The 25,510-nt window shown below is 41.5% G+C and overlaps 1 protein-coding gene across 2 annotated transcripts in view; it reads right to left on the bottom strand.

Annotated features, from left to right (window-relative positions):
- Window positions 1–25,510, bottom strand: part of Cdk19 (cyclin dependent kinase 19) — a 140,275-nt gene that overhangs the window by 88,283 nt on the left and 26,482 nt on the right. Inside the window, exon 2 of one of the 2 annotated variants that reach the window (XM_032888295.1) lies at window positions 806–881. The exons of the other annotated variant lie outside the window; for it this stretch is intronic. Within the exon in view, the coding sequence (XP_032744186.1) occupies window positions 806–881 (76 nt within the window). The remainder of the gene's footprint in view (window positions 1–805; window positions 882–25,510) is intronic. 2 annotated transcript variants of the gene reach the window in all.

The raw sequence follows: 25,510 nt of genomic DNA, 5'->3' as shown, positions 1-25,510 counted from the left end.
CAACAACTTCACAGTTGAAGCTTACTTTTCATTACTTTAGATCGAAGCATACTGCACAAAAAGGTAATGGGCTTTACTTTATGTGTGGGGAAGGGAGAATTTTTGCAAGGAAAGTAATTTCTTTTTTCTAAATTATTTTTATTTGTATGAGTACACTGTAGCTGTCTTCAGACACACCAGAAGAGGGCATCAGATCTCATTACAGATGGTTGTGAGCCACCATGTGGTTGCTGGGAATTGAACTCAGGACTCTGGAAGAGTAGTCAGTGCTCTCAACTGCTGAATCATCTCTCCAGCCCCCAGAAAATAATTTCTAAGTGTTGATATAGCAGATGTTTTCTTTTTAACCATTCTTTTCTACAGTGTTATTTTTTTTTTACTTTTTATTGAGTCTTTGTGAATTTCACATCATGCAACCCAATCCCACTCATCTTCCTGATCCTGTACCTTGCAACCTCTCTCCCAAAAGAAATTAAATAAACAAACAAAAAAAACAAGCAAGCTGAAAAACAAAACAAAAATCAAAGGAGAAGGGGTGGGAGGAAGGGAAGGAGGACCTGTGAGGAGTACTGAGAGGATGAGGGGCTGATACTGGGATGTAAAGTGAATAAATAAATAAATTTAACAAAATTTTTAAAAAAGAAAATACTCAAGAATGACTTTGGTAATTTTAAGTTTTCAGATTTTCCCATTTTATATAAACTATCCTTAAATTGTCTGTGAAATTATCATCCACTGAATACATTAATGCACATTTTCTACTAGATATCCAAGATTGATAACAAAATAAACTATATCTACTTACTGCAATCTCTCTACAAGCCGACATAGATATTCCTGTGCCTTCGATTTGCTTAAGTGCATATTCCTTTTCATCTTTTCTGCATGTGAACAGAAAAAAACAAAGTTTTTATTTTTCCATATATTATTTTTACATTTAAAATTACAACTACAAAAAAATGGAAACATATTTAATCTCTCAATAATATGTAAACATTCTATCATGCGTTGCTGATTATTTCTGATACTATTTCTAGTATAGAAACATAAAATACCAAAAGAGAAATTCATTAATAAAAACACCAGTCAGAGCTAAAGCATGAAACTCAAAATGAAGAGGATACTGAAGCCAGCACTAGTTCCAAAGAGTGAACAAGAATAAATATAAACGCAAACATATTGTAAGAGCACTCCCAATCCTGAAGTCTACAGAAGTATTCTGTTATAAACCATCACCTCAGAAATAACTGACAGGTAAAAACTACCAGTTTATGTGATTAACTAACTCCCAATTACAAAGCACCAGGCAAAAGCCTTTTAAGACTTCAAAACTCAGCACTGACACTGCGTTCTCAAAACACTACTGGGGAAGTCGAGTAGTTAAGAGAGGTTTTGAAACCCAGCAAAGAAGACAGGACTGGGAATATAGGGAAGCCTAATAGTTACCAAGGATTTTAACCTAGTACAGTGTTCCAATAGTGGGAGGAGGGAGGGCAGATGAGTGGCTAATTTTACAGAAAATGTCATCAGAGTGGAGACCAGAACTGGCCACAAGAAGGCCAGCTGACTATCATCACTGCAAATTGAGTATCTGGCAAAAACGAATCTTGCCATGGATTATTCTAGTAACAGGGACATAATCTATGCCCTCCGACCTTTATCTTCCAGTTGTAGTAGAGCACTGGTTCTCGGTCTCCTTTGGGAAATCACAACCCCTTTGGGATCAAATGACCTTCTCTCACAGGGGCTGCCTAAGACCACTGAAAACACAGGTATTTACAACTCACAACAGTAGCAAAATTACAGTTTCTCATTTTAATTCTTCAGTGAAGGTTTTTAATAGGGCTTTATCATTCATTAGTGACTATGCTTCTAAATTCAAGTATTTAAGTAAAGTTTGCTTAGTAATTCTTAAACAGTTGTTTACATTTTTCATATGCATTAGGTATATAGATCAGATTTATTAGGGAAAATGAGGAAAACTACTAAGAGCAAGAGAAATTCCAAGGGTAGGATCTCTTTCCCTCTCCCCCCCCTCTTCTTCCTCCCTTCCCCCTTCTGTCCCCCCCTCTCCTCTCTCCAGGGTGCTGGGATGAAAGGCTCAGTACCATCACACCAGGCACACAGGCTTATTTTGAGGAACAAAGACAAACACTAGGAAAAGCTTAGAGGCTCCTTTCGCCCTTTCTTCCTCTGTTTCCTGGCCATTCAGTAACCACCAAAAAGCACCAGCAGATGAGAGAGCAGTTGAAACAGTGCCTCCTCTGATGCGAACATCAAGTGTAGGAACTGCTGCGTGCATGGAACCAGTGTGCCTATGACTCTGACCAATGTAACATACAGGCTTCATGCCTAATAATTAAATTAACTACCAGCTATTTATTATTGAATATGTACAGCTATTAATTCTTAAAATTATAAAAAGCTTTTTGACACATTATTCACATTCAATTATAGCTTATTTTTTCACTGAAATCTTTCAAGTCCCAGTTCTCCTACATGAAGTGCTCCAAAAACTCATGGAATTGCAGTTTTATTTTTAATACTGTAAAGAATATTACACAATCTGGATAGGTTATTGTTGCTATGGAAACTATAAGATTTTTTTGCAGTAAGTCAAAAAGTGCAAAATTAACACATCACATTAATAGCTTTTAAATTTCATATCCAGGCTGTCAAAGGAATTTGAAAGCTTGAGAACAGACTGAAGCATAGGCCTCTTACCCTGAATTATGTGGACAGAAACGAGGAGCAAACCTAGTAATTATTTCACTTATAAAGTTCAAATTTAACTTTCATATGCTAAATTAATAAATCCTAGAAAAACCTTCAATTTTAAGATTTGAAGTTTTAAAATCGAGAGGGACTATATCTTTATCTTTTTGTTTGTCAAGCGGTAAATGGTGAAGGGGCACATCTGAGATTCAGCGTAAGAAATGGCAAGGTCTGGGGGTCGGGAGGGCGCATTAGACTCTGACAGACTCAAACCATCAGCATAAAGACAATAGGCACAAGACCTGATGCACACTCTCAATCTCAGTCCTCGGGAGGCAGAGGCAGAGGCAGGGGGATCTCTTGAGTTTGAGTCCAGCCTGTGCTACATAGTAGAACACCTAGGGCTGACAACCTAAGTTCAAAATCCCCAGGTCCCACACGATGGCAGGAGAATGCACGAGCTGTCTGACGTCCATACACACATACCCAGCACACAAATGAAAGAGAAGTTCTAATGACGTGACGCTAGCATATGTGCAGAAATAGTTCCATCCAGGCACACAAGCCAGGGAAGCTTACTGCTGCTCTCATCTACGCTGTGTCCGCATCCTAGAACCTGGCAGCTGGCAGCAGTAGTACCCCAGAGTGTGTACGTGAACTAATACTGAAGAGAGTAAAGCACTGTCTTGTGGGACTGAAAAGACAGCTCCGATAGTAAAGTCCCTACTGTGCTGTAAGGGAGAGGGAAAACAGTCTGGCATGGCGGCAGCACTGTCATCCCCACCCTGGGGAGGCTGGGACAGCCAGCTTCTCAGGACATGTCAGCTGACCTAGCTACTCCCCGGCCACTGAAATCAGACTATCTCAAAAGAACAGAAAGATGAGATAAATTCCATTGTAAACACAATGAAAGTTACCTTTCACTGTTTTGTCAACTTGACACAAACTACAGTCATCTGGAGAGAGGGAGCCTCGACTGAGAAACTGCATCCATCAGAGGGTCTGTTTCCTTACTCAGTGATTGATGTGGGAGGGCCCAGCCCACTGTGGGTGGAGCCACCACAGCAGGTGGCAGTGCACTGCACTAGAAAGCAAACTGAGCAAATGCGTAGACATCATTCCTCCTGGGTCTTCTCTTCAGTTTCTGCCTCAATCAAGTCCCTGCCTCGTCTTCCTCTGATGGTAGACTATTAACTGTATGTAAGAGGAAAGAAAGAAACACTTTGTTCCCCAACGTGCTTTTGGCCATGGCTTTTATTACAGCAACAGAAAATAAACTAGGACACTAATGTTCTAGAAAGGACTAGTAAGACTGAAGGCACATAAAACTACTGCAGGGAAACTGAGAGGTGGCAAGAGAAGATCCACAGCCTCCACACTAGAAATGAAGGAACCAGACAGCGACTGGGGGCAGCGCTGACACCACTCCCTTCTGCTAACAATAGAGCAGAGCGTGGAGTTAGGATGGAGACTAGAAGAGTTAACACTTGTAAAGAGGACTGACTGTCAGCCTCAAATGACTAGATAAGGAAGATTAACAAAAAAGACAAATGAAGGGTGAGTCTGAGCTTGTGTTCTCTGGGGGTGAGGAGGGATAGTGTGGCTTTGGCTTTGCAAGATAGGGTCTTCCTGTGCAGGACAGGCTACCTGACACCCAACTATGAAGCCAGGTTGGTCTTAACCTATCACACGGCTTTCCCAAGCTCGAGGCTTATAAAGTGCACTCCCCACCTCACACGGCTATGACTGAAGCTTGAGTGACGAGGATGAGGAGGGTAGGACTAAAGGCAGAAGTGACATCGATTACAACTGAGGCTTCGTACTACTGTACTGGAGGAAGCGCATAGGTAAGAAGGTCTAAGAGAGAACTAGGACCAAGAGAAAAAGCCAAAGCCAGGAGAGCAAAGAGGCTAGAAAAGAGCTGTTTCTGAAGGCACACTCACATCTCAAAGCTCACAGAAAACAAACAAGTCTATATAGAGATTTATCTCCTAAATTAGCTTTCCTGAGCCAAGACTGGCACTCTGGTAACTTTTAAAAGAAAGTGTGACCACTAAGACATTCATTCTTCAAACTCTATGATACCTGAATCTTGCCAATATTATTTTTTCTCCAAGATGATGCTAGAATATACCAAAGTATGTCCTTTCCTTTAGTATGTGACAATCTGAGTCTGCAGCCTAGAAAGCTTTACTATCACACTCAAGGAAAAGCAACACAGAGTAAGTATTTAGAATAACAGGAAGCCAAACTTAGCTTTCCGCTGTTACCATTCTGAATAACTCAGTGAATATTTACAAAGCACAGCAGTCGTGATACATTTAGAACTACTGTTATTTTATAATGTCATGACTTTCCCCCTAATGTTAACCTAGAACCTTGCCAGGAAAACACACTCCTACTGATCTATAGCCCTAACTCGTACACATTTTAAGAAAAGGTCTTGTTAGGTAGATTAGGCAGGCCTTCAATTTGAATTCTTGGGCCTCTATGCCCTAAGAGCTTGTGTCGGGCATTGGAACAGCACCATATCAGTGTAAATTTTAAGTATTATATTATTCAAAAGTAAAGTTAAAAACTGATATTGACATCCATCTCCCCAGTCTAGCCTCATAACTGAGCCTGACCCTCCTCATCTTGCCAGATCTAACCAAGGTCCCATGTCCAGTACCTAGGCTAGTCTGGCCATCCCTGCCTGTGCCATATCTAATATAGAGGCTTCTGCCAGGACCTACCCTTCCTACCTCCACAAACCACAGGCCCCTCCCTCATTCATGCCACATCTTCAACCTTTCCAAAACTACCCTCACAACTCCAGGAGTGGACTAGGAGGCACAGCCTGTACCAGCACAGTCGCCTCTATCCACCTGACTTCAATCCTCCCAAGCCATTTCCAATCTCTAGGCCAACCTAGTCACACATCCTACAACGTAGGACATAAGAAGTCCACCCACGGCACCCAAATCCTGTGGGGAAGAGAGCGGACCACCTAGGAGCTGCAGGACAGACTGCCACCTGTGCACACCTCGGCCCACATTCCTGGTCCAAGGGGAAACTGCACAGTGCCTCTGGACAGAGGGATATAGGAACAGACAGCCACCAGTACCCGCGGTTCTGGTCTGCGCCCAGGACAGAACTGATCCTGCCAAAGAGCTCCCTGCACCCAAATCCCGTGGGGGAGAGAGCTGGAACCTCAGAAGTGTGGATACTCCTGAGAAGTCGGAGGAGACTACCCTCTGCCCACAGTCCATATCCAAGAGGGAGGGAATTGCATCATGCCAACTGTGCCTGCTGGGTGCAAGGACCTACAGGACCAATCAGGGGCAGGACCTTTTGATTCCTGCCTGTGCCTAGAGCTGGAAGACAGACTCCAGGAGGACCGCCACAGCTGAGAGCAGAGCACCTGTTCTCAGGAAAGGCTGAAAGAAAACAGGGAAACAGTTCTACAGGAGTGATGACACAGAGGCCTACAGGAGGGTCAAGACACTCTCAGAAACAGCAAGACAAGCAAACACCAGAGGCAACCCAAGGGCTAGAGGCAAGCACAGGAACCTAATCAACAGAAACCAAGACTACTTGGCATCATCAGAGCCCAGTTCTCCCACCAAAGAAAATACTGGATATCCAAACACACCAGAAAAGCAAGATTTAGATTTGAAATCATATTTTTTAAATAATGATGGAGGACTTTAAGAAAGATATAAAGAACTCCCATAGAGTAATGCAGGAAAGCACAAGTAAACAAGTAGAAGCCCTTAGAGAGGAAAAAGAAAAATCACTGAAAGAATAACAGGAAAACACAACCAAACAGGTGAAGGGATTTTTTTTTTTTTAAAGATTTATTTATTATATATGAGTACACTGTAGCTGTCTTCAGACACACCAGAAGAGGGCATCAGAGCTCATTACAGGTGATTGTGAGTCACCATGTGGTTGCTGGGATTTGAACTCAGGACCTCTGGAAGAGCAGTCAGTGCTCTTAACCGCTGAGCCATCTCTCCAGCCCCCATGAAGGAATTGAAAATACAAACAATAAAGAAACCACAAAGGGAGACAACCCTAGATATAGAAAACCAAAGGAAGAGACAAGGAGCCGTAGACACAAGCATCACCAACAGAATACAAGAGATAGAAGAGAGAATCTCAGGAGCAGAAGATTCCATGGAAATCATCGACACAACTGTCAAAGATAATGTAAAATGAAAAAGCTACTGGTCCAAATTATCCAGGAAATCCAGGACACAATGAGAAGACCAAACCTAAGAATAATAGGTATAGAAGAGAGTGAAGACTCCCAACTTAAGGGGCCAGTAAATATATTCAACAAAAGTATAGAAGAAAACTTCCCTAACCTAAAGAAAGAGATGCCCATAAACATACAAGAAGCCTACAGAACTCCAAATAGATTGGACCAGAAGCGAAATTCCTCCTGTCACATAATAGTTAAAACACCAAATACACAAAACAAATTAAGAATATTGAAACCAGTAAGGGAAAAAGGTCAAGTGACATATAAAGTCAGACCTATAAGAATTACACTAGAAACTATGAAAGCCAGAAGATCATGGACAGATGTCATACAGACACTAAGAGAACACAAATGCCAGCCCAGGTTACTGTATCCTGCAATACTCTCAATTAACATAGATGGAGAAACCAAGATATTCCATGACAAAACAAATTTACACAATATCTTTCTACAAATCCAGTTCTACAAAGGATAATAGATGGAAAACTACACTGTACAGAAAGCAAGAATGTAATTTCCTTGCAATGAAACCAAAAGAGAGACAAACATAATTCCACCTCTAACAACGAAAGTAACAGGAAGCGACAATCACTATTCCTTAATATCTCTCAACCTCAACGGACTCAATTCCCCAATAAAAAGACATAGACTAACAAAATGGATACATAAAGAGGACTCAGATTTTGCTGCATGCAGGAAACACACCTCAGAGACAAAGACAGACACTACCTCAGAGTAAATAGCTGGAAAACAATTTTCTAAGCAAATGGCCCGAAGAAACAAGCTGGAGTTGCCATTCTACTATCAAATAAAATTGACTTTCAACCAAGAGTCATTAAAAAAGATAAGGAAGGACACTTCGTATTCACCAAAGGAAAGAACCCAGATGCCCTTCAACAGAGGAATGGGTTAAAAAAATGTGGTACATCTACACAATGGAATATTACTCAGCTATCAAAAACAGTAACTTCATGAAATTCATAGGCAAATGGAATGAACTAGAAAATATCATCCAGAGTGAGGTAACCCAATCACAGAAAAACACACTTGGTATGCACTCATTTAAGTGGATTATTAGCCAAAAAGCTCAAATTACCCAACATGCAATCCAGACCACAGGAAGCTCAAGAAGAAGGATAACCAGAAGAAGGATAACCAAAATGCAGATGTTCCCACTCCTTCTTAAAAGGGGGGAAAATATCCATAGGAGGGGATACGGAAGCAAAGTTTAGAGCAGCGACTTAAGGAATGGCCATTCAGAGCCTGACACACATGTGGCCCATATATATACAGCTACCAAAACTAGATTGATGAAGCTAAAAAGTGCATGCGGAAAGGGACCAGATATAGATCTCTCCTGAGAGACACATCCAGAGCATGTCCAATACAGAGGTCAATGCTAGCAGCAAACTACCGAACTGAGAACACGACCCCCTTGGGGGGAATCAGAGGAAGGATTGAAAGAGTTGGAGGAGCTTGGAACTCCATAAAAAACAACAATGCCAACCAACCAGAGCTTCCAGGGACTAAACCACTACTGAAAGACTATACATGGACTAACCCAGGGCTCCAACTGCATATGTAGCAGAGAATAGCCTTGTTGGGGCACCAGTGGAAGGGGAAGCCCTTGGTCCTGCCAAGATTGAACCCCAGTGCAGGGGAATGTGGGGGAGGGCAATAAGGGGGATTTTTACGGGGAATACCCTTATGGGGGAGGGGGAGGGAAGGAAAGGGGGCTTATGAACAGGAAACCGGGGAGGGGAATAACCTTTGAAATGTAAGTAAAGAAATATATAATAAAAAAATTTTTTAAATGTAAATAAAAAATATCCAATAAAAAACTAAAAAAAAAAAAAAAAAGAAGTCCACCCACATCCCCAGATCTCAACACCAAAATACTAACAAAATAAAAGGTCAAACCAGTATCTTTTCTCAAAAAAACTATCAGTCCTATAGAAGTGTCTGCCAATGAGCATCAGCTGGATGAACACCAGGACATGCATAGAATTTCTAAGATCTCGGCAAACAATTCATGAGTTTAAAGAAGCCACAAAGAAACAGCTCAATGAAACTGAGCAAAAGAATGTAAGGCTTGAGTGATGGTAAAGAAAACACAAATGTAAGGCTGACAGACTGGTGAAGGCAATGAACTTGAGATGGAATTCAGTAAGGAGACAGAAACACTGAAGAGAACTCAAGCTCTCATAGACATTCCAATTCACAAGAGCCTCAAAGAAAAGAAAATACCTAGCAACAAACCTAACTAAAATGAAGACCTTGACAGTGAAAATCTTAAACCTTTTAAGAAAGACACAGACACTAGGAAAAGGAAAGACATGCTATGCTCATAGATTGCTTAAGTTAATATTGTGAAAAAAAAAGTTTACCAAATTTATAAATTCAATAAAATCCCCATCTCATTCTTTACAGAAATAAAAAAAAACTATCCTAAAATACATTCAGAGCCACAGAAGACCCCAGATAGCCAAAGCACTCCTGAACAAAAAAACAACACTGCTAAACGGATTACCTTTCAAGATCCTAAGATATCTTTATTACAGAGGCATCGTAATAAAAACAATACAAAACGGGCTTAAAACCTGTCACTAGCTGTGGTGGTTGGAATGAGAATGGCCCCCATCTCTGAATGCTTGGTTCCCAGTTGGTGGAACTATTTGAAAGGGTTAGGAGGTGTGGCCTTGTTGGTGAAGGTATGGGTGAGAGGGTGGGGGAACTACAGCTTTGAAGTTTCAAAAGCCCAGCCACTCCCAGTTAGCTCTCTCTGCCTTGTAACTGTTCAACAGGAAAGCTCTCCAGCCTGCCCCTGCCTGCCTTGCTGTCGTGCTCCCTGACATAAAGCAGCAGACTCTAGTACTTACTCTCTGGAACCCTGAGGCCCAAATCAAATGCTTTCCTTATAAGCTGTCTTGTTCAGAGAAAAATAATTAACTATGAAGGTAAGTAGTCTGAACTAGAAAAAAACTGTACTGGGTGAGGTAACCATGACCCAGTCGCACGGTCTCTCTCACCAGAGAGCTCCTGGCTCCCAATCTTCAGATGTAACTACGCATGTGCCCTTGAGTAACTACTGTAGGTTTAGACTGTTTTTTTTCAAAACCTACTTTAAGGTTCTTAAATGCTTCGACCTCTCTTCTAACTCACAGCCCAGAGGTAGGGGAAATAAAGTTACTGGGAAGGGTGCTGTGGACCTGCTCCCTGGACTTCCCTCTTCACTGTCAGGATATCAGTCCAGTTCAGCAGCCAACAAACTCAGCGGGAGCAACAAGGCTCCTCCAATTTGACACAAGTCAGTGGAGTGGTCGGAATCAGCCAGAATACCACAAGAAGTGCTCTGGTGCGTTTCTTTCTACAACATGAAGACCAGCAAAGATCAGCAAAGCGCTTCGGGCTTAGCAATGCTAGAGCACCCTCTCACTGTTTGTGGGGTTCCATTTACATTCTTTCTAACCATCACCCCCCCCTCAAGTGTCTGTTTTCAGCAAAACACCACATGCCCTCTGACAAGACAGCTTCCAGAAAAACATCATGTAACACAACTGAGTTGGGAAAAAAAAAAAAAAAACAAACCTAGAAATTCATACTTCAAACTACAGAAACCAGAAAGTAAAGAGAGACTACTGCTGCTGGGGGAAGGGTGTGGGAGAAACAGGTAACAAAGCAGGGTCCAAGTGATCTGATCATGGAAACTTGAAGGGGGGTCTTTAATTAGGGATCAAGGAGGAAATAAATACAAAAATAGAAAAAAGGGTAAAATACAGTAAGAACATCTGAAAAGGTTGTAAGAAATCCTATTAACTATTTACTTTTTTAAAAACTATGGTATACCTAAGTCTGTGCATAAATGTACACACATAGTTTAAATGAAATTTTGCCATCTGGACTGACAATTTGGCTCCTTCAAAGAGCCAAAAAACCACCTAAACAAATCCAACACTAGACATGAGATGCTTTCTTCAAAGGTGTTGTCAGGGATGTCCAAGAGACTCCCAAAACACACAAGCTATTCGCCCTTGGTTGTCCCCAGAGGTAAAAAGTAAGCCCCTGTTGCTGAAGACACCATGCATTTCAGACACAGGGTCCAGATGACCTAAATTCCTTCTCCCTGAGGGCTACCTTTCATGACACCAGAAGATAGCATACAAGCTTCCAAAGGAAAGGAGCAATCGACAGTCATGACCAGCTATGACACCTCTGAACCACAATGACCAGTATGACAGGATAACCCAGGGTGCCCTAGTGGCACACCTTCCTTGCCAATGCTTCTCTAAGTGGACCTAAGAGCCACTGGATAAGAAGGAAACCAAGCCTGGTACTGAGAGTAGCCAAGGTTAGTGAAGTCACACCTTAGAGTAGAACCTATAACCAGCACAGTCCCCAACAAATTCTCAACATTTTTTCTTATACCCACAGGTAAATGAAGACCTCACCCTTCATCATGGAAAGCTTTCTTTGCGACAGAGACCATTACAAGAAACCACAACCAACCAAAATAGAGTTGTGCAATCTAGTCTGAGCCATGACATTTATAAAACAACTCCCGCACAAAAGGGTCAGGGAACTTTGTAAAAGTGGAGGCAGAAAGATCGTGAGAGCCCGAGGGTTTGCTATGAGACTGTGTCTCCTAGTAAGTCAGAAGCTAAGTCAGAAGCCTAAGTGCCACCAACATGGCTACTTAAATATGGGCTGAATGAGGGCAACAGATATGTAAAGTGGATGGGGTGGGATTGCGTGGGGGAGCCCATAAGGCTTCACAAAGAGCTACAAGCAATTAAGGAATATTGGGAGAAATAGGCTTCACCAGAGAATAGGACAGCAATAGGTTATCCAATACCAAATGTTCAGCCCATACATATGTATTATATATGTAATATGCAATTATTATGTATATGTAATATATAATATATATGAGAAACATACAGATAGACCAGCTTGTATTTATGTATTTAGGAATATATACATACATGTAACATCAATTAATGAAAAAAAGAGGCCATGAATTTGACAGGGGGATCTATGGAAGGCTTGAGAGAGAAAAGGAAAGGGAGAAATAAGTTATATTATAATCCCAAAAAATAAAAAATTAACAGTTATACTATATGTATCCATATAGGCAACCTTATTTCTATGCCCCTGCTGTGAGTATGTTAAGCAAACTCATTCATAAGTAGTACAACAGAAACTTCTTTTGTTGTCTGAATGACAATGGCCATTTAAACTAATTCTGAGTAACAAGGTCTTTATTAGTTTAGATTTCTCTCATCAACGAATACCATCAGTAATGCTCACACCTGCCAAGTATTATGAATCTAATTCATCTCTAAATATAGTGAATTTCTAAGTCAGCATTCCCCTGCACCATTAAATCTAACCACCAATTCATTATGTCCTTTACAAAAACTGGTAGACTTTATTAGGTCTCTTTCCTTATAAACTAATTCATAGGATTTATTTTTCTGTAAAATACCTTCAATCTTCAGCAGCGCCTTTATTTGGAATTCAAATATAGACATTTTACAAATTCAAGTTAAGTTGGGTTAAAAACAAACCAAGACAATCAGAACAGGCTTCCAGCAATCTTCCTTTTCCTCAGTGCCCAGTTCTCAGGTTTCGTTTTGTTATTATTTTATGTATTGACATTTCAAATGTTCCCCCTTCCCAGTTTCCCCTCCACAAACCTCTTATCCCCTTCCGTCTCCCCCGCCTTTATTAAGATGCACCCACACGCACCCACCCACTCCTGCCTCAGCCCACTAGGATTTCTCTACCCTGGGTCATCAAGCTTCCACAGGACCAAGGGCCCCCCTCCCAGTGATGCTCGATAAGGCAACCCACTGCTACATATCCAACTGAAGCCATGGGTCCCCCCATATATACTCTTCAGTTGGTGGTGTAGTCCCTGGGAGCTCTGGGGGATCTGGTTGGTTGATATTGCTGTTCTTCCTATGGGGCTGCAAGGAAGCTCCTTCAGTCCTTCCCCTACCTCTTCCACTGGGATCCTGCACTCAGTCTGATGTTTGGCTGTGTGTATCAGCATCTGTATCGCTTAGGCTCTGACAGAGCCTTTAAAGGGACAGCAATACTGGGCTCCTGTCAGCAAGTGCATTTTGGTATAAGCAATAGTGTCTAGTGTCTGAGTTTGGTGTCTGCAGATGGGATGGCCTTTCTTTCAGTCTCTGTTCCATTCTTTTGTCCTTGCGCTTCCTTTTGACAGGAGGAATACTGGATTAATATTTTTGAAGTAAGTAGGTGGTCCCATCCCTCAACTGGGGTCCATGCCTATACACTGAATATGGTCTCTACAGGTTCTATCTCCCCTTTATTGGGTATTTCTGCTAAAGTCCTGTTAGGTCCTGGGAGTCTCTTGGGTCCCTGGCATCTGGGAATTTCTAGTGGCTACCCCCAGTTCCCCATCCCCCACTGCTACTCTCCTCCTTTCAAATTCCTGACCCTCTGTACTTCTCCCCCATATCCTCCAGTATCTGAACTGGCTCCCTTTTTCCTCTTCCCCTCCTCTCCCCATCTCAGATCCCTCTCTCCCTCTAATTCTGATTATTTTCTTCCCCCTTCTGAGTAGGACTACAGCATCCACTTTGCTGTGGTGTTCTCTTCTTGAGCTTCATATGGACTGTGAGTTGTATCTTGGGTGTTTCGAGCTTCTTTTGTATCCACTTATCGGTGAGTGCACACCATGTGTGTTCTTTTGTGACTGGGTTACCTCACTCTGAATAATATTTTTAAGTTCCAGCCATTTGCCTAAGAATTTCATGTAGTCTTTGTTTTTAATAAATGAGTAGCACTCCATTGTGTAAATGTACGACATTTTCTGTATCCATTCTTCTGTTAAAGGACATCTGGGTTCTTTCCAGCTTCTGGCTATCATAAATAAGGCTGCTGTGAACATAGTGGAGCATGTGTCCTTGTTATATGTTGGAGAATCTTTTGGGTGTATGCCCAATCTGGGTCCTCAGGTAAAACTATATCCAATTTTCAAGAAACACCAGACTGATTTCCAGAGTGGTTGTACCAGTTTGCAATCCCACCAACAATGGAGGAATGTTCCTATTTCTCCACATCCTCACCAGCATCTGCTGTTACCTGAGTTTTTGATCTTAGCCATTGTGACTGGTGTGAGATAAAGTCTCAGGATTGTTTTTGATTTGCATTTCCCTGATAACTAAGGATGTTGAACATTTCTTTAGGTGCTTTTCTGCCATTCAATATTCCTCAGCTGAGAATTCTCTGTTTAGCTCTGTACCCCATTTTTTAATAGGGCTAATTTGGTTCTCTGGAGTCTAACTTCTTGAGTTCTTTGTATATTTTGGATGTTAGCCCTCTACCAAATGTAGGGTTGGTAAAGATCTTTTCCTAATCTGTTGGTTGCCGTTTTGTCCTATTGACAATGTCCTTTGTCTTACAGAAGCTTTGCAATTTTATGAGGTCTCATTTGTCAATTCTTGATCTTAGAGCATAAGCCATTGGTGTTCTGCTCAGGAAATTTTCCCCTGTGCCTACGTGTTCAAGGCGCTTGCCCACTTTCTCTTCTAGATTATAGATTCATCATATCTGGTTTTATGTAGAGGTACTTGATCCACTTGGACTTGAGCTTGGTACAAGGAAATAAGAATGGGTCAATTTGCATTCTTCTATCTGCTGACCTGCAGTTGGACCAGCACCGTTTGTTGAAAATGCTGTCTCCCCCCACCTCCCACTGGATAGTTTTAGTTCCTTTGTCAAAGATCAAGTGACCATAGGTGTGTGGGTTCATTTCTGGGTCAATTCTATTCCATTGATCTACCTGCCTGTTTCTGTCCCAATACCATGTGGTTTATCACTATTGTTCTACAGTACAGCTTGAGGTCAGAGAAGGTAATTCCCCGAAAGTTCTTTTATTGTTGAGAATGGTTTTTGCTTTCTGGTTTTTTTTTTTTTTTGTTATTCCAGATAAATTTGAGAATTTGCTTTATTTCTGGAAGAATTGAGTTGGAATTTTGATGGAGATTGCATTGAATCTGTAGATCGCTTTTGGTAAAATGGCCATTTTTACTATGTTAATCCTGCCAATCCATGAGCATGGGAGATCTTTCCATCTTCTGGGGTCTTCTTCAATTTCTTTCTTCAGAGACCTGAACTTCTGGTCACACAGATCTTTCCCTTGCTTGGTTAGCATCACATCAAGGTATTTCATATTATTTGTGACTATTGTGAAGGCTGTCATTTCCCTAATTTCTTTCTCAACCCTTTATCCCTTGAGTAGAGGAAGGCTACTGATTTGAGTTAATTTTACATCCAGCCACTTTACTGAAGTTGACTTCTTCCTTTCCAATTTGTATCCCTTTGACCTCCTTTTGTTGCCTAATTGCTCTAACTAGAACTTCAAGGATTATAATAAATAGATATGGGGAGAGGGGACAGCCTTGTCTTGTCCTTAAATTTTAGTGGGACTGCTTCAACTTTCTCTCCATTTAGTTTGATGTTGGCTATTGGCTTGCAGTATATTGCTTTTATTATATTTAGGCATGGACCTTGAATTCTTATGCTCTCTAATACTTTTAGCATGAAGGGGTGTTGTTTTTTCTCAAAGGCTTTTTCAGTATCTAATGAGATGATCGTGTAGGGCTTCTTCCTTTGAGTTTGTTCCTATACTGGATTACAGTGATGGATTTTCATATAGTGAACCATCCCTGCATCTCTGGAATGAAGCCTACTTGATCATGGTGAATGATCGTTTCGATGTGTTCTTGGATTCAGTTTGCAAAAATTTTTATTGAGTGTTTTTGCATCAATATTCATGAGGGAAATTGATCTGAAGTTCTTTGTTGGGTCTTTGTGTGGTTTAGATATCAGTGTATCTGTAGCTTAATAGAATGTACTGGGTAGTGTTCCTTGTTTCTATTTTATGAAATAGTCTGAGAAGTATTGGTATTAGGTCTTCATTGAATTCTGCACTAAAATGATAGAATTCTGCACTAAAACTATCAGGTTCCAGGGAATTTTTGGTTGGGAGACTTTTAATGACTGCTTCTATTTCCTTGGGGGTTATGGGACTGTTTAGATGGTTTACCTGATCCTGATTTAACTTTGGTACCTGGTATCTGTCTAGGAAATCATCCATTTCATCTACATTTTCCAGTGTTGTTGAGTATAGGCTTTTATAGTAGGATCTGATAATTTTTTTTAATTTCTTCAGTTTCTGTTGTTATGTCTCCCTTTTCACTTCTGATTTTGTTCATTTGGATAATGTCTCTGTGCCCTCTGGGTAGTCTGGCTAAGGGTTTATCTATCTTGTTGATTTTTTCAAAGAACCAGTTCCTGGTTTTGTTGATTCTTTGTATAATTCTGTTTCTACTTGGTTGATTTCTGCCCTGAGTTTGATTATTTCCTGCCATCTACTCCTCTTGGTTGTATTTGCTTCTTTTTGATCTAGAGCTTTCAGATGTGCTGTTAAGCTCCTAGTGTATGCTCTATGGAAGTACTCAGAGGTATGAGTTTTCCTCTTAGTACTGCTTTCATTGTGTCCCGTAAGTTTGGGAATGCTGTGCTTTCATTTTTGTTAAATTCTAAAAAGTCTTTCATTTCTTTAGTCTTTAATTTCTTTAATTCTTCCTTTTAGTTATCATTGAGTAGATAGTTGTTCAGCTTTCATGTGTATGTGGGCTTTCTGTTGTTGTTGTGGTTGTTGTGGTTGTTGTTGTTGTTGTTGTTGTTGTTGTTGAAGACCTAGCCTTAGTCTGTGGCTAGGATGCATGGGATATTTCAATCTTCTTGTACTGGTTGAGGCTTGTTCTGTGTCTCATGATATGGTCAATTTTGTAGAAGGAATTGTGAGGTACTGAGGTATAGTCTTTTGCTTTAGGGTGAAATGTTCGATAGGTATCTGTTAAGTACATTTGGTTCATAACTTCTGTTAGTTTCACTGTCTCTGTTTAGTTTCTGTTTCCATGATCTGTCCATTGGTGAGAGTAGGGTGTTAAAGTCTCCTACTGTTATTGTGTGGGGTTCAATATGTGCTTTGAGCTTCAGTAAAGTTTCTTTCACAAATGTGGGTGCCCTTGCATTTGGGGGCATAGATGTTCAGAATTGAGAGTTCTCCTTTGATGAGTATGTAGTGTCCTTCATCATCTTTTTTGATAACTTTTTTGATAACATCTATTTTATTGAATACTAGACTGGCTACTCCAGCTTACTTCTTGGGACCATTTGCCTGGAACATTTTTTTCCAGCTTTTTACTTTGAGGTAGTGTCTGTCTTTGTCACTGAGTTACGTTTCCTGTATGCAGCAAAAATCCTGGGTCCTGTTTATGTACCCAGTCTGTTAACCTATGTCTTTTTTTTTTGTTGTTGTTCTTTTTTCGGAGCTGGGGACCGAACCCAGGGCCTTGCGCTTCCTAGGCAAGCGCTCTACCACTGAGCTAAATCCCCAACCCTAACCTATGTCTTTTTACTAAGGAATTGAGTCCACTGATGTTGAAATATTAAGAACCAATGATTGTTGCTTCCTGTTATTTTTGTTGTCAGAGGTGGAATTATGCTTGTGTGGGTTTCTTCTTTTGAATTTGTTGTAAGATTAGTTTCTTGCTTTTTCTTGGGTGTAGTTTCCCTCCTTGTGTTGAAGTTTTCCTTCCATTATCCTCTGTAGGGCTTAAAATTGGTTTTGTCATGGAATATCTTGGTTTCTCCCTCTATTGTAATTTCGACTTTTGCTGGATATAGTAGCCTGGGCTGGCATTTGTGTTCTCTTAGGGTCTGTATGACATCTGACCACTATCTTCTGGCTTTTAGAGTTTCTGTTAAAAAGTCTGGTGTAATTCTGATAGGTCTGCCTTTATATGTTACTTGATCTTTTTCCCTTACTGCTTTCAATATTCTTTCTTTGTTCTGTGCATTTGGCATTTTAATTGTTATGTGACTGGAGGAATTTCTTTTCTGGTCCCATCTGTTTGGTGTTCTGTAGTCTTCTTTTATGTGTATGTGCATTTCTTTTTTTAGGTTAGGAAACTTTTCTTCTATAATTTTGTTGAATATGTTTGCTGGCCCTTTGAGTTGGGAATTTTCACTCTCTTCTATACCTATTATTTTTAGCTTCAGTCTTTTCATTGTGTCCAGGATTTCTTGAATGTTTTGAGTTAGGAGCTTTTTGCTTTTTGTATTTTCTTTGACTATTGTGTCATTGTCTTCTGGGGTATCATCTATGCCTGAGATTCTCTCTTCTATCTCTTGTATTCTGTTGGTGAACCTTGCATCTATGACTCCTGATCTCTTTCCTAGGTTTTCTATCTCCAGGGTTGTCTCCCTTTGTGATTTCTTTATTGTTTCTATTTCCATTTTTAGATCCTGGAAGATTTTGTTCAGTTCCTTCACCTATTTCATTGTGTTGTCCTATACTTTTTTTTTTTCCTTTCTTTTTTTCGGAGCTGGGGACCGAACCCAGGGCCTTGTGCTTCCTAGGCAAGCGCTCTACTACTGAGCTAAATCCCCAACCCCTGTCCTGTACTTCTTTAAGAGAGTTATTTATGTCCTTCTTAATTAAACTCCTCTATCATGATCATGAGATGTGATTTTTAAATCAGAACCTTGCTTTTCCAGTGTGATGGGGTATCCTGGACTTGCTGTAGTGAGAGAACTGGGTCCTGATCAGGCCAAGTAGCCTTGGTTTCTGTTCTTGCCCTTGCCTCTATCTGCTTATCTCTGGTGTTAGCTTGCCTTGCTGTCTCTGACTGGAGCTTGTCCCTCCTGTGGGCCTGTGAGCCTGTGATCTTAGGAGTGTGTCAGCACTCCTGGGAGACCAGCTCTCTCCAGGCAGGATTTGGGTGTGGAGAGCTGTGGCACAGGGTAAGCTACGAGGCACAGATGGAAACCAGAAGCCAGACCTTAGTTTTATACAACCAATTTTTTTTTCCCTCTTTCCTTCCCAATACTAGGGATTGAACCAGTGACTTTGGTATGACTTATACAGAGCAAAATGCTCTACTGCCCAGTCCTCTCTAAACAGTATTACTAAGCAGCCCAGGCTAGCCTTAGAACACAGTGTGTAGTCCTGACAGGCCTTGAACTTGCTTCATAAATACTTGTAATTGTAGGCAGCACTACCAGCTCTGACCAACCATATATTGATTAGAAAGTCTGAATTCAATTTTAAATGAAAAGGAGTGTATTACAACTATGGTTCAGTAACCCTTAAACCTTACTAATTAGGCTCTATGTGGACAGGACCCTCAACCTCTTACTTTCTAGTCAAAAATAGTTCTGCTCTCATTGTACTCCTAAAATCTTAAATTCAATGTGCACTGGTAAATATCAGTATTTAATTTCTTAAAATGTCAAACTTTTAATAGTCAAAGTGGCTTTAAAACGAATATATCTGCAGTAATGCCTACAATTCTGGCTATCAAAAGTGTTGTGCTTTAAAAAATAAAATTAAGATCTAGTCTACATAACATAACCAGCAGCAAATATTTAGTATAAACCAAACCTTTTACGTAAAACATTGTCCTCCTTTAGAAATTCATAAATTTCAAGTCAGGCTTACCACAAGTGACACAGGGGACAGTAGAGATGTCATTTATTTCAGAAATGTTTGTATATGTGTGCCTATGCACATACATACAGAGTCCAGCAGAGGATGCCTAGTGTCTTCGTCTATCTGCCTTGTTACCTTGAGATGGGTTCTCTCTCATTGACTAGAAATTCCATCTCAGCTAGGCTGACTGGCCAGCAAGCTCCCACAACTCTCCATATCTACCTATGTCTGCCACCCAAAGCTAGAATTGCAGATGCACTCAACCATACCTAGCTTTTATGTGAGTGAGAACCAGAGCATAAGGGCCCAAGTTCAAACCCACAGAATCCACAGAAAAACTGTCTGGCATGGCTGTTCGGGCCTATCCTGCTGACACTGCATGTGGAGACAAATCCAAGCTTGGGTCCTCATGCTTGCAGAGCAGAAGCGCTCTTGACCACTAAGCCCTCCCCAGTCCCTTCAGAAATGTTTCCCTCGGCACTGTGCGTGTGCAAAGCTCTGTGCTGGAATCTGGAAGGAGGAAGACAACTCCTCTGCTGAGTCCTCGCACACAGAGGCACACTCGAAAGGGATATGGTTTGATATGTGCTCTTCTCACATGGGGGGGTGGGGCAGGGGAACATGAGCAAGGGGAGCGAAGGCATAAGATAAACATGAGAACAGCTTAGTCCAAGAGAAAGGGCTAGAAATGGGAAACTATCAGGTAACTATTTATCAAAATAGCATTTGAATGCTTCTTTGGAGTTAAGCACAAAGACCATTAAGCAGTAAGAGGGTCAGGCCAGAACTGGTAGACACCTAAAAATTAAAATCCATACTACATTCAAGAAACATGGATTAGAGAGATGGCTCAGTGAGTAAGAGCACTTGCTGTGCAAGCATAAGTGCCTAAGTTCAAACCCCAGCACCCACATAAAAAGTGTGAGTCATGGCTACTCATGGTTATAATGCCAACACTGGGTGTGGAGACAGACAGATATTGGAAGTTCACTGCCCATCCAGCCTGGCCAAAATTTTGAGCTTCTGGTTCAAAGACCCTGTCTCAAGGTAGTAAGAGAGCAGCAGCAGACACTGGACATTTCCCCTAGATTGTGCATGCACACTCTTGGGCACACAAACCCACATATTCTCATGCATACACCATGCACAGGAGTGGGCCAGAGAGAAACTGTGACAAACAGACAGAACAAGAATATGGCTAGAAGCTGGGTATGGTGTAAACGCTTGTAATCCCAGTGCTAGGGAGACAGGCAGGTGGATCTCTGGGAGTCTGAGGCCAGCCTGGTCTACAGAGTGAGCTCCAGGACAGCCAAAGCTACATAAAAGAGAAACTTTGTCTCAAAACAAACAAACAAACAAATAAGGACCTAAAACACAAGAATGAAATGAAAAGGAAAGTCCAACAAGCATTATTTTTGCATAGTATGCTAAAAAACTGTCATTTTACCCATCCAATGGAAGTCATCAGAGGTTTCCTAACAGTACAAACATGTAAGCAGACAGCTATTAGTATATAGTATATAGTATATACTGATAGTATATAGGACAAACGAATTTTACCTAATCTAGCTAAATATATTTAAGCACCAGGAACAAGTTAATGTTCAAAAGTACTGCATAAATGTACATTCACATATGTGCACACATGCACATGTATGTTTCCACAGAAGATCCAGGAGTCGGCAAAGAGAACGGAGTTGCCAGAGTAATGCCTCAATGAAAGGAAAGCACCTTGCAAAGTAACAAAAAGTGCAGATACACGCCCCAGATGGCCCGTACCACAGGACAAAACGTAACACACTGACTTACAGAAACATTATCACTGTAGTGTGGCTGTTTCCTCTGGGTTGAACCTGGCCATCACTGTAAGCAGAGCGCTGTGATAAACACCGTCCCCTGTCCCGGTCCCTCACAAAGTCAAGCGCATTGACATCCCCTGTAACTGTGGGAGAACAACTGGGGTTCACTTGGACCTTCATGGCCCGTTCCCCGGGGGCTTCCCATTACCACTGCTATCTGCTGACCAACTAGGGTGGCACTCCTCAGGGGTGTGTGGCTGCCTGTCTGAGTCACTCACATTCCTGTAACGACCTGAACTCACTCACTGGTTCACCAAACAGGTCTTAGAGGGAATCCTGTCATTGTCCATGCTCTCTGCCTGGGAGGAACAGATGTTTCTCAGTTTTCTCCCATGCAAGCAACATTATTCAAATGACTGCTAAAACCTAAAATAAAAATGGTGGGGTTGGGGATTTAGCTCAGTGGTAGAGCGCTTGCCTAGCAAGCAGAAGGCCCTGGGTTCGGTCCCCAGCTCCGAAAAAAAGAAAAGGAAAAAAAAAAAAAAAAAAATGGTGACGAAAAGAATGTAAAAGAAAAGGTGGTAGTGGTGGCCTTATATGATGGTGGCCCATGGTCTCATAAGCCTCTTATTATATATTAATATAATCTGTGCCATGAACACCAGGGTAAACAAACATTAGCATTCATGAACAAGTGGTGAGACCCACAGACTAACAATGGGACTCCCAGCCCATTCACAGCACATGCTATAGAGATGAAAGAAACACGCTGGTAACCACTACCCTTCAAACGGCTGCAGCAGGAGGAACTATTAAAAGTCCTCCCTATATATAGGATATTCTAAAGGAAACTGACTCGGCCCATTAACTGAAAGGAGACACAAAACAAGTAGGTGTGGGCATTACCTAGATTATAAGAGGCCCAAAACAGGTAACGACATTAAAAAAAAAAATGCATCAAAATCTGGACAGCACCATGGTTCAAATAAAAATAGCTATGAAATGGCTCGGTGCCTTGCTCCACCATCAGAGGCTTCCTCCAGCAGCAGACGGGAACAAATACAGAGACCCACAGACAGTCATTGCAGAGACTGAACTCTCTGCCTTAAATGAGATGTCATTATCAGATCCTCCCCTCAGGGTCAGAGAAGCCAAGGAAGGGGAGGTGGACAGGTTAAAGCCAGAGGGGATGGAGGACATCAAAAAGCAGGCTTTCTCAATCAACAGCCTGAGGCAGCAGGCCCAGGGCTGCACGGGTGGGCCCTCTGTACTGGAGGGATTCCACGGGGCTTCCAGTCTGCTGTTTTATGGGATCCTGAGTGCGAATGAGTGGGTCTGATTCTGGTGCCTTCTCTTGGGCTTTTCCTTCTGTTTGTCTTCTCCAACTCTGATATGACAGTTACTGTTTTATCTTCTTATTTATCTTTTGTTAATTGTATTATTATCCCTTAGGAACTTGCTTGCTTTCTAATGAGAAACAGAAAGGGAGTGGCTCTGGATCGGAGGGGAAATCATAATCAGGATATATTATGTGAGAAAAACAATCTATTTTCAGTAAAAGGGAAAAATAGCAATAAAGTCTATTTGTTTGTAGGACTGTTAAAACTACTTTTAGATATGATGCTAGTACTTTAAAAGTTCCGTGATCCTATCATAAGCGACTAAAACCACGTCACCCATCTCTTCCGTCACTCCATCCCCCATGAGGAAGCACCTAACAAACTAAACTGTGGGAGCAAAGTCTCTGCCATCTTCATCAACTTCTTAAAGATTTCCACAGTAACAGAAAATCTAGGAAACTTCCTTGAAAGATACATGTTAACAATATGATGGCGGAGGAGGCAGCTGGAGCAGCTCGGGGCCAGAGTACTTACTTGCTGACCGAGTTTCTTCCAGTTTCTGTGGTAAAGACCCTGACAAAAGCAACCAAAGAAGGAAAGCCTTAACTTCGGTTTACAGTCAGGGCACAGGAAAGTCAAGGCAGCATTACATTCATAACAAGAAAACAGTGAATGCAAGCTAATGTTCAGCTGGCTTTCCCTGTTTTATACAGTCCAGGATCCTAGAGGAAAATGGTGCCACTTCGATTCGATTAATGCAACAAGATAATCTCCCGCTGGCATGTGCAAAGGCCATCCATTCCCCAGGTGAGTACAGGTCTCATCAGATTGTCAAAGAGGATTAACCAGCACACCCAGCACACTCAAGGTCCCAATAGAAGTCACGGGATCATGAAGTTAGACTCTGGTTGCATCCCTGCTTTGCTCTGTCATGGGTTCCCTATCTGGTGTGAGGGGTGCGACAGGGGGGTGTGCATGCGTGCGTGGGTGTGTGTGTGTGTGTGTTGCATCTCCTTAGGAAGATGTCACACACCCCTGCACTGCAAAAATTCAACAATAAAAAAGTATGGGAAAGATAAAATAAAAATGACAGTGATGACTTTACATCAATATTTTCACTGGAACAGTAGGCAGTATGTCTTAAAATTTACTAGAATACAACTACTTCCGTCTGGAGGGAATGGAAAGAAATATGTAAATATTTTGTCATTCTCAGATGTAGCTCTGTCGAGTCAGACAAGAGTTAGATCATTAGAGCGGGCACCGCTGCTCCCTAGTTTATTTTGTGCTCAGGACTAAGCCCAGGGCTCTGTGTTTGCCAAGCCTGCTTTCTATCTCTGAACTATACCCAGCCCAACCTCTGGCTTCTTCCTGAGACACTTTTTACAAAATTACCTCAAATCCTAAGTATTTATTCAAAATAAAATACCCAAAAAGATTACCAAGATCCAAAATACTAAAATCAACATTTTTTTTAACATTTTAAATGCCTTAGTTTTAGACATCTTCCTTTAAAACAAACAGAAGAAGATCATTCATCGTTTATTTACTCATGTGGATGGGTGTCTGCCTGAGCGTATACATGCAGTCTGCATGTGTGGTGCCTGTGGAGAGTCGATAAAGGGCTCGTCCCTGGCACTGCGGCATCTCCCCCAGGAAACCATCTCATCACACGGGCCAGCACTGCAAGAACTCAACACTGAGAGGAAACGCACACCTCCCGCTGTTAGCGATGCTTGTGAGCCTCCGTGTGGTGCTGGGAGTAGAATACAGGTCCCACAGAAGTGCAGCCAGTGCCTTACCACGGAGCCATACTGTACCCCACATTCCTTTAGTCTAGTGGGAGTTTCTGCATCGCTTTCCTACTTGATGTTAGATCCTATTGCCGGCTCTGTCCTCACACAGTAAGTAAGAAAAGGCTCTTTATAGCCACAGTCTCTGAAATACACTTACAAGGGGAAAGTTAATTGGCTTTGAAGATTTTATTTGAAACTTAATCAACATTGCACATAAATCATGAGGTCAAGCCAAAATGTTGGCTGTCTTCTTCTGAGAATGACGTTGCAGTAGACAGTTCCTATTACTGTGTGCTGGGTTCTCTTGCTGCTGTTTGAGGCGTTGTCTACACAGATCAAGTCTGGACTCACAGAGATCAGTCTACCTCTGCCTCCCCAGTGCTACAAACAAGGGTGAGAGCCACCACGCCCCCCCCCCCCTGCATTGGAACACAAAGTCAACAAGCAGCTCTGAAGCAAGCTCCTCAGTCTGTCTCATAAACGTGCTGTGCTGAGAGGGACACCTCACATAAAGTATCAGCAATTTCCTTTCAAAAGTTCCCACAAGGGTTGGCCTCAATTTGTCTACTTAATGGCCATGATGTTACCACCTTTAGGGATATGGAGGCAGAGGAATTAGGAGTCCAAGATCATCTATACTTACACAGTGATTTCAAGGCTAGCCTGGGCTACAAGAGACCTAATCTGCAAACTCAAAAACACTAAGGCAAATCTAGGCTTATCAAATGATGTAGTTCATACAAATGTCAACCGAAGAGTTAAAGTCACTAATAAGTTAAAAACTAAGATATGAATTATATAAAATTGTTACCCAATTGAAATCAAATGTAAATACCAGTAATAATGAGCCATTCTACTCTTAATTTATATTGAACAGCTATCTTTTTAATTTACCATTAAATCAACTTTTTAAATCCAAGCAAATCAGTACTATCCAACAGGACATAATACACTTATTATGAGCTGCAAAATAGCTATTCTTTCATGGTACTTACTACAGAGCAGACACTGATCTGCAAACCTCAAACACTGACTCTGCATTCCTATCACAGGCTACAATGCCACCACGAGCA

Source organism: Rattus rattus, chromosome 18 (genome assembly GCF_011064425.1).
Source record: "Rattus rattus isolate New Zealand chromosome 18, Rrattus_CSIRO_v1, whole genome shotgun sequence".
In the NCBI taxonomy this organism is placed as follows: Eukaryota; Metazoa; Chordata; class Mammalia; order Rodentia; family Muridae; genus Rattus; species Rattus rattus.
This window is presented reverse-complemented; position numbering and strand designations above follow the sequence as displayed.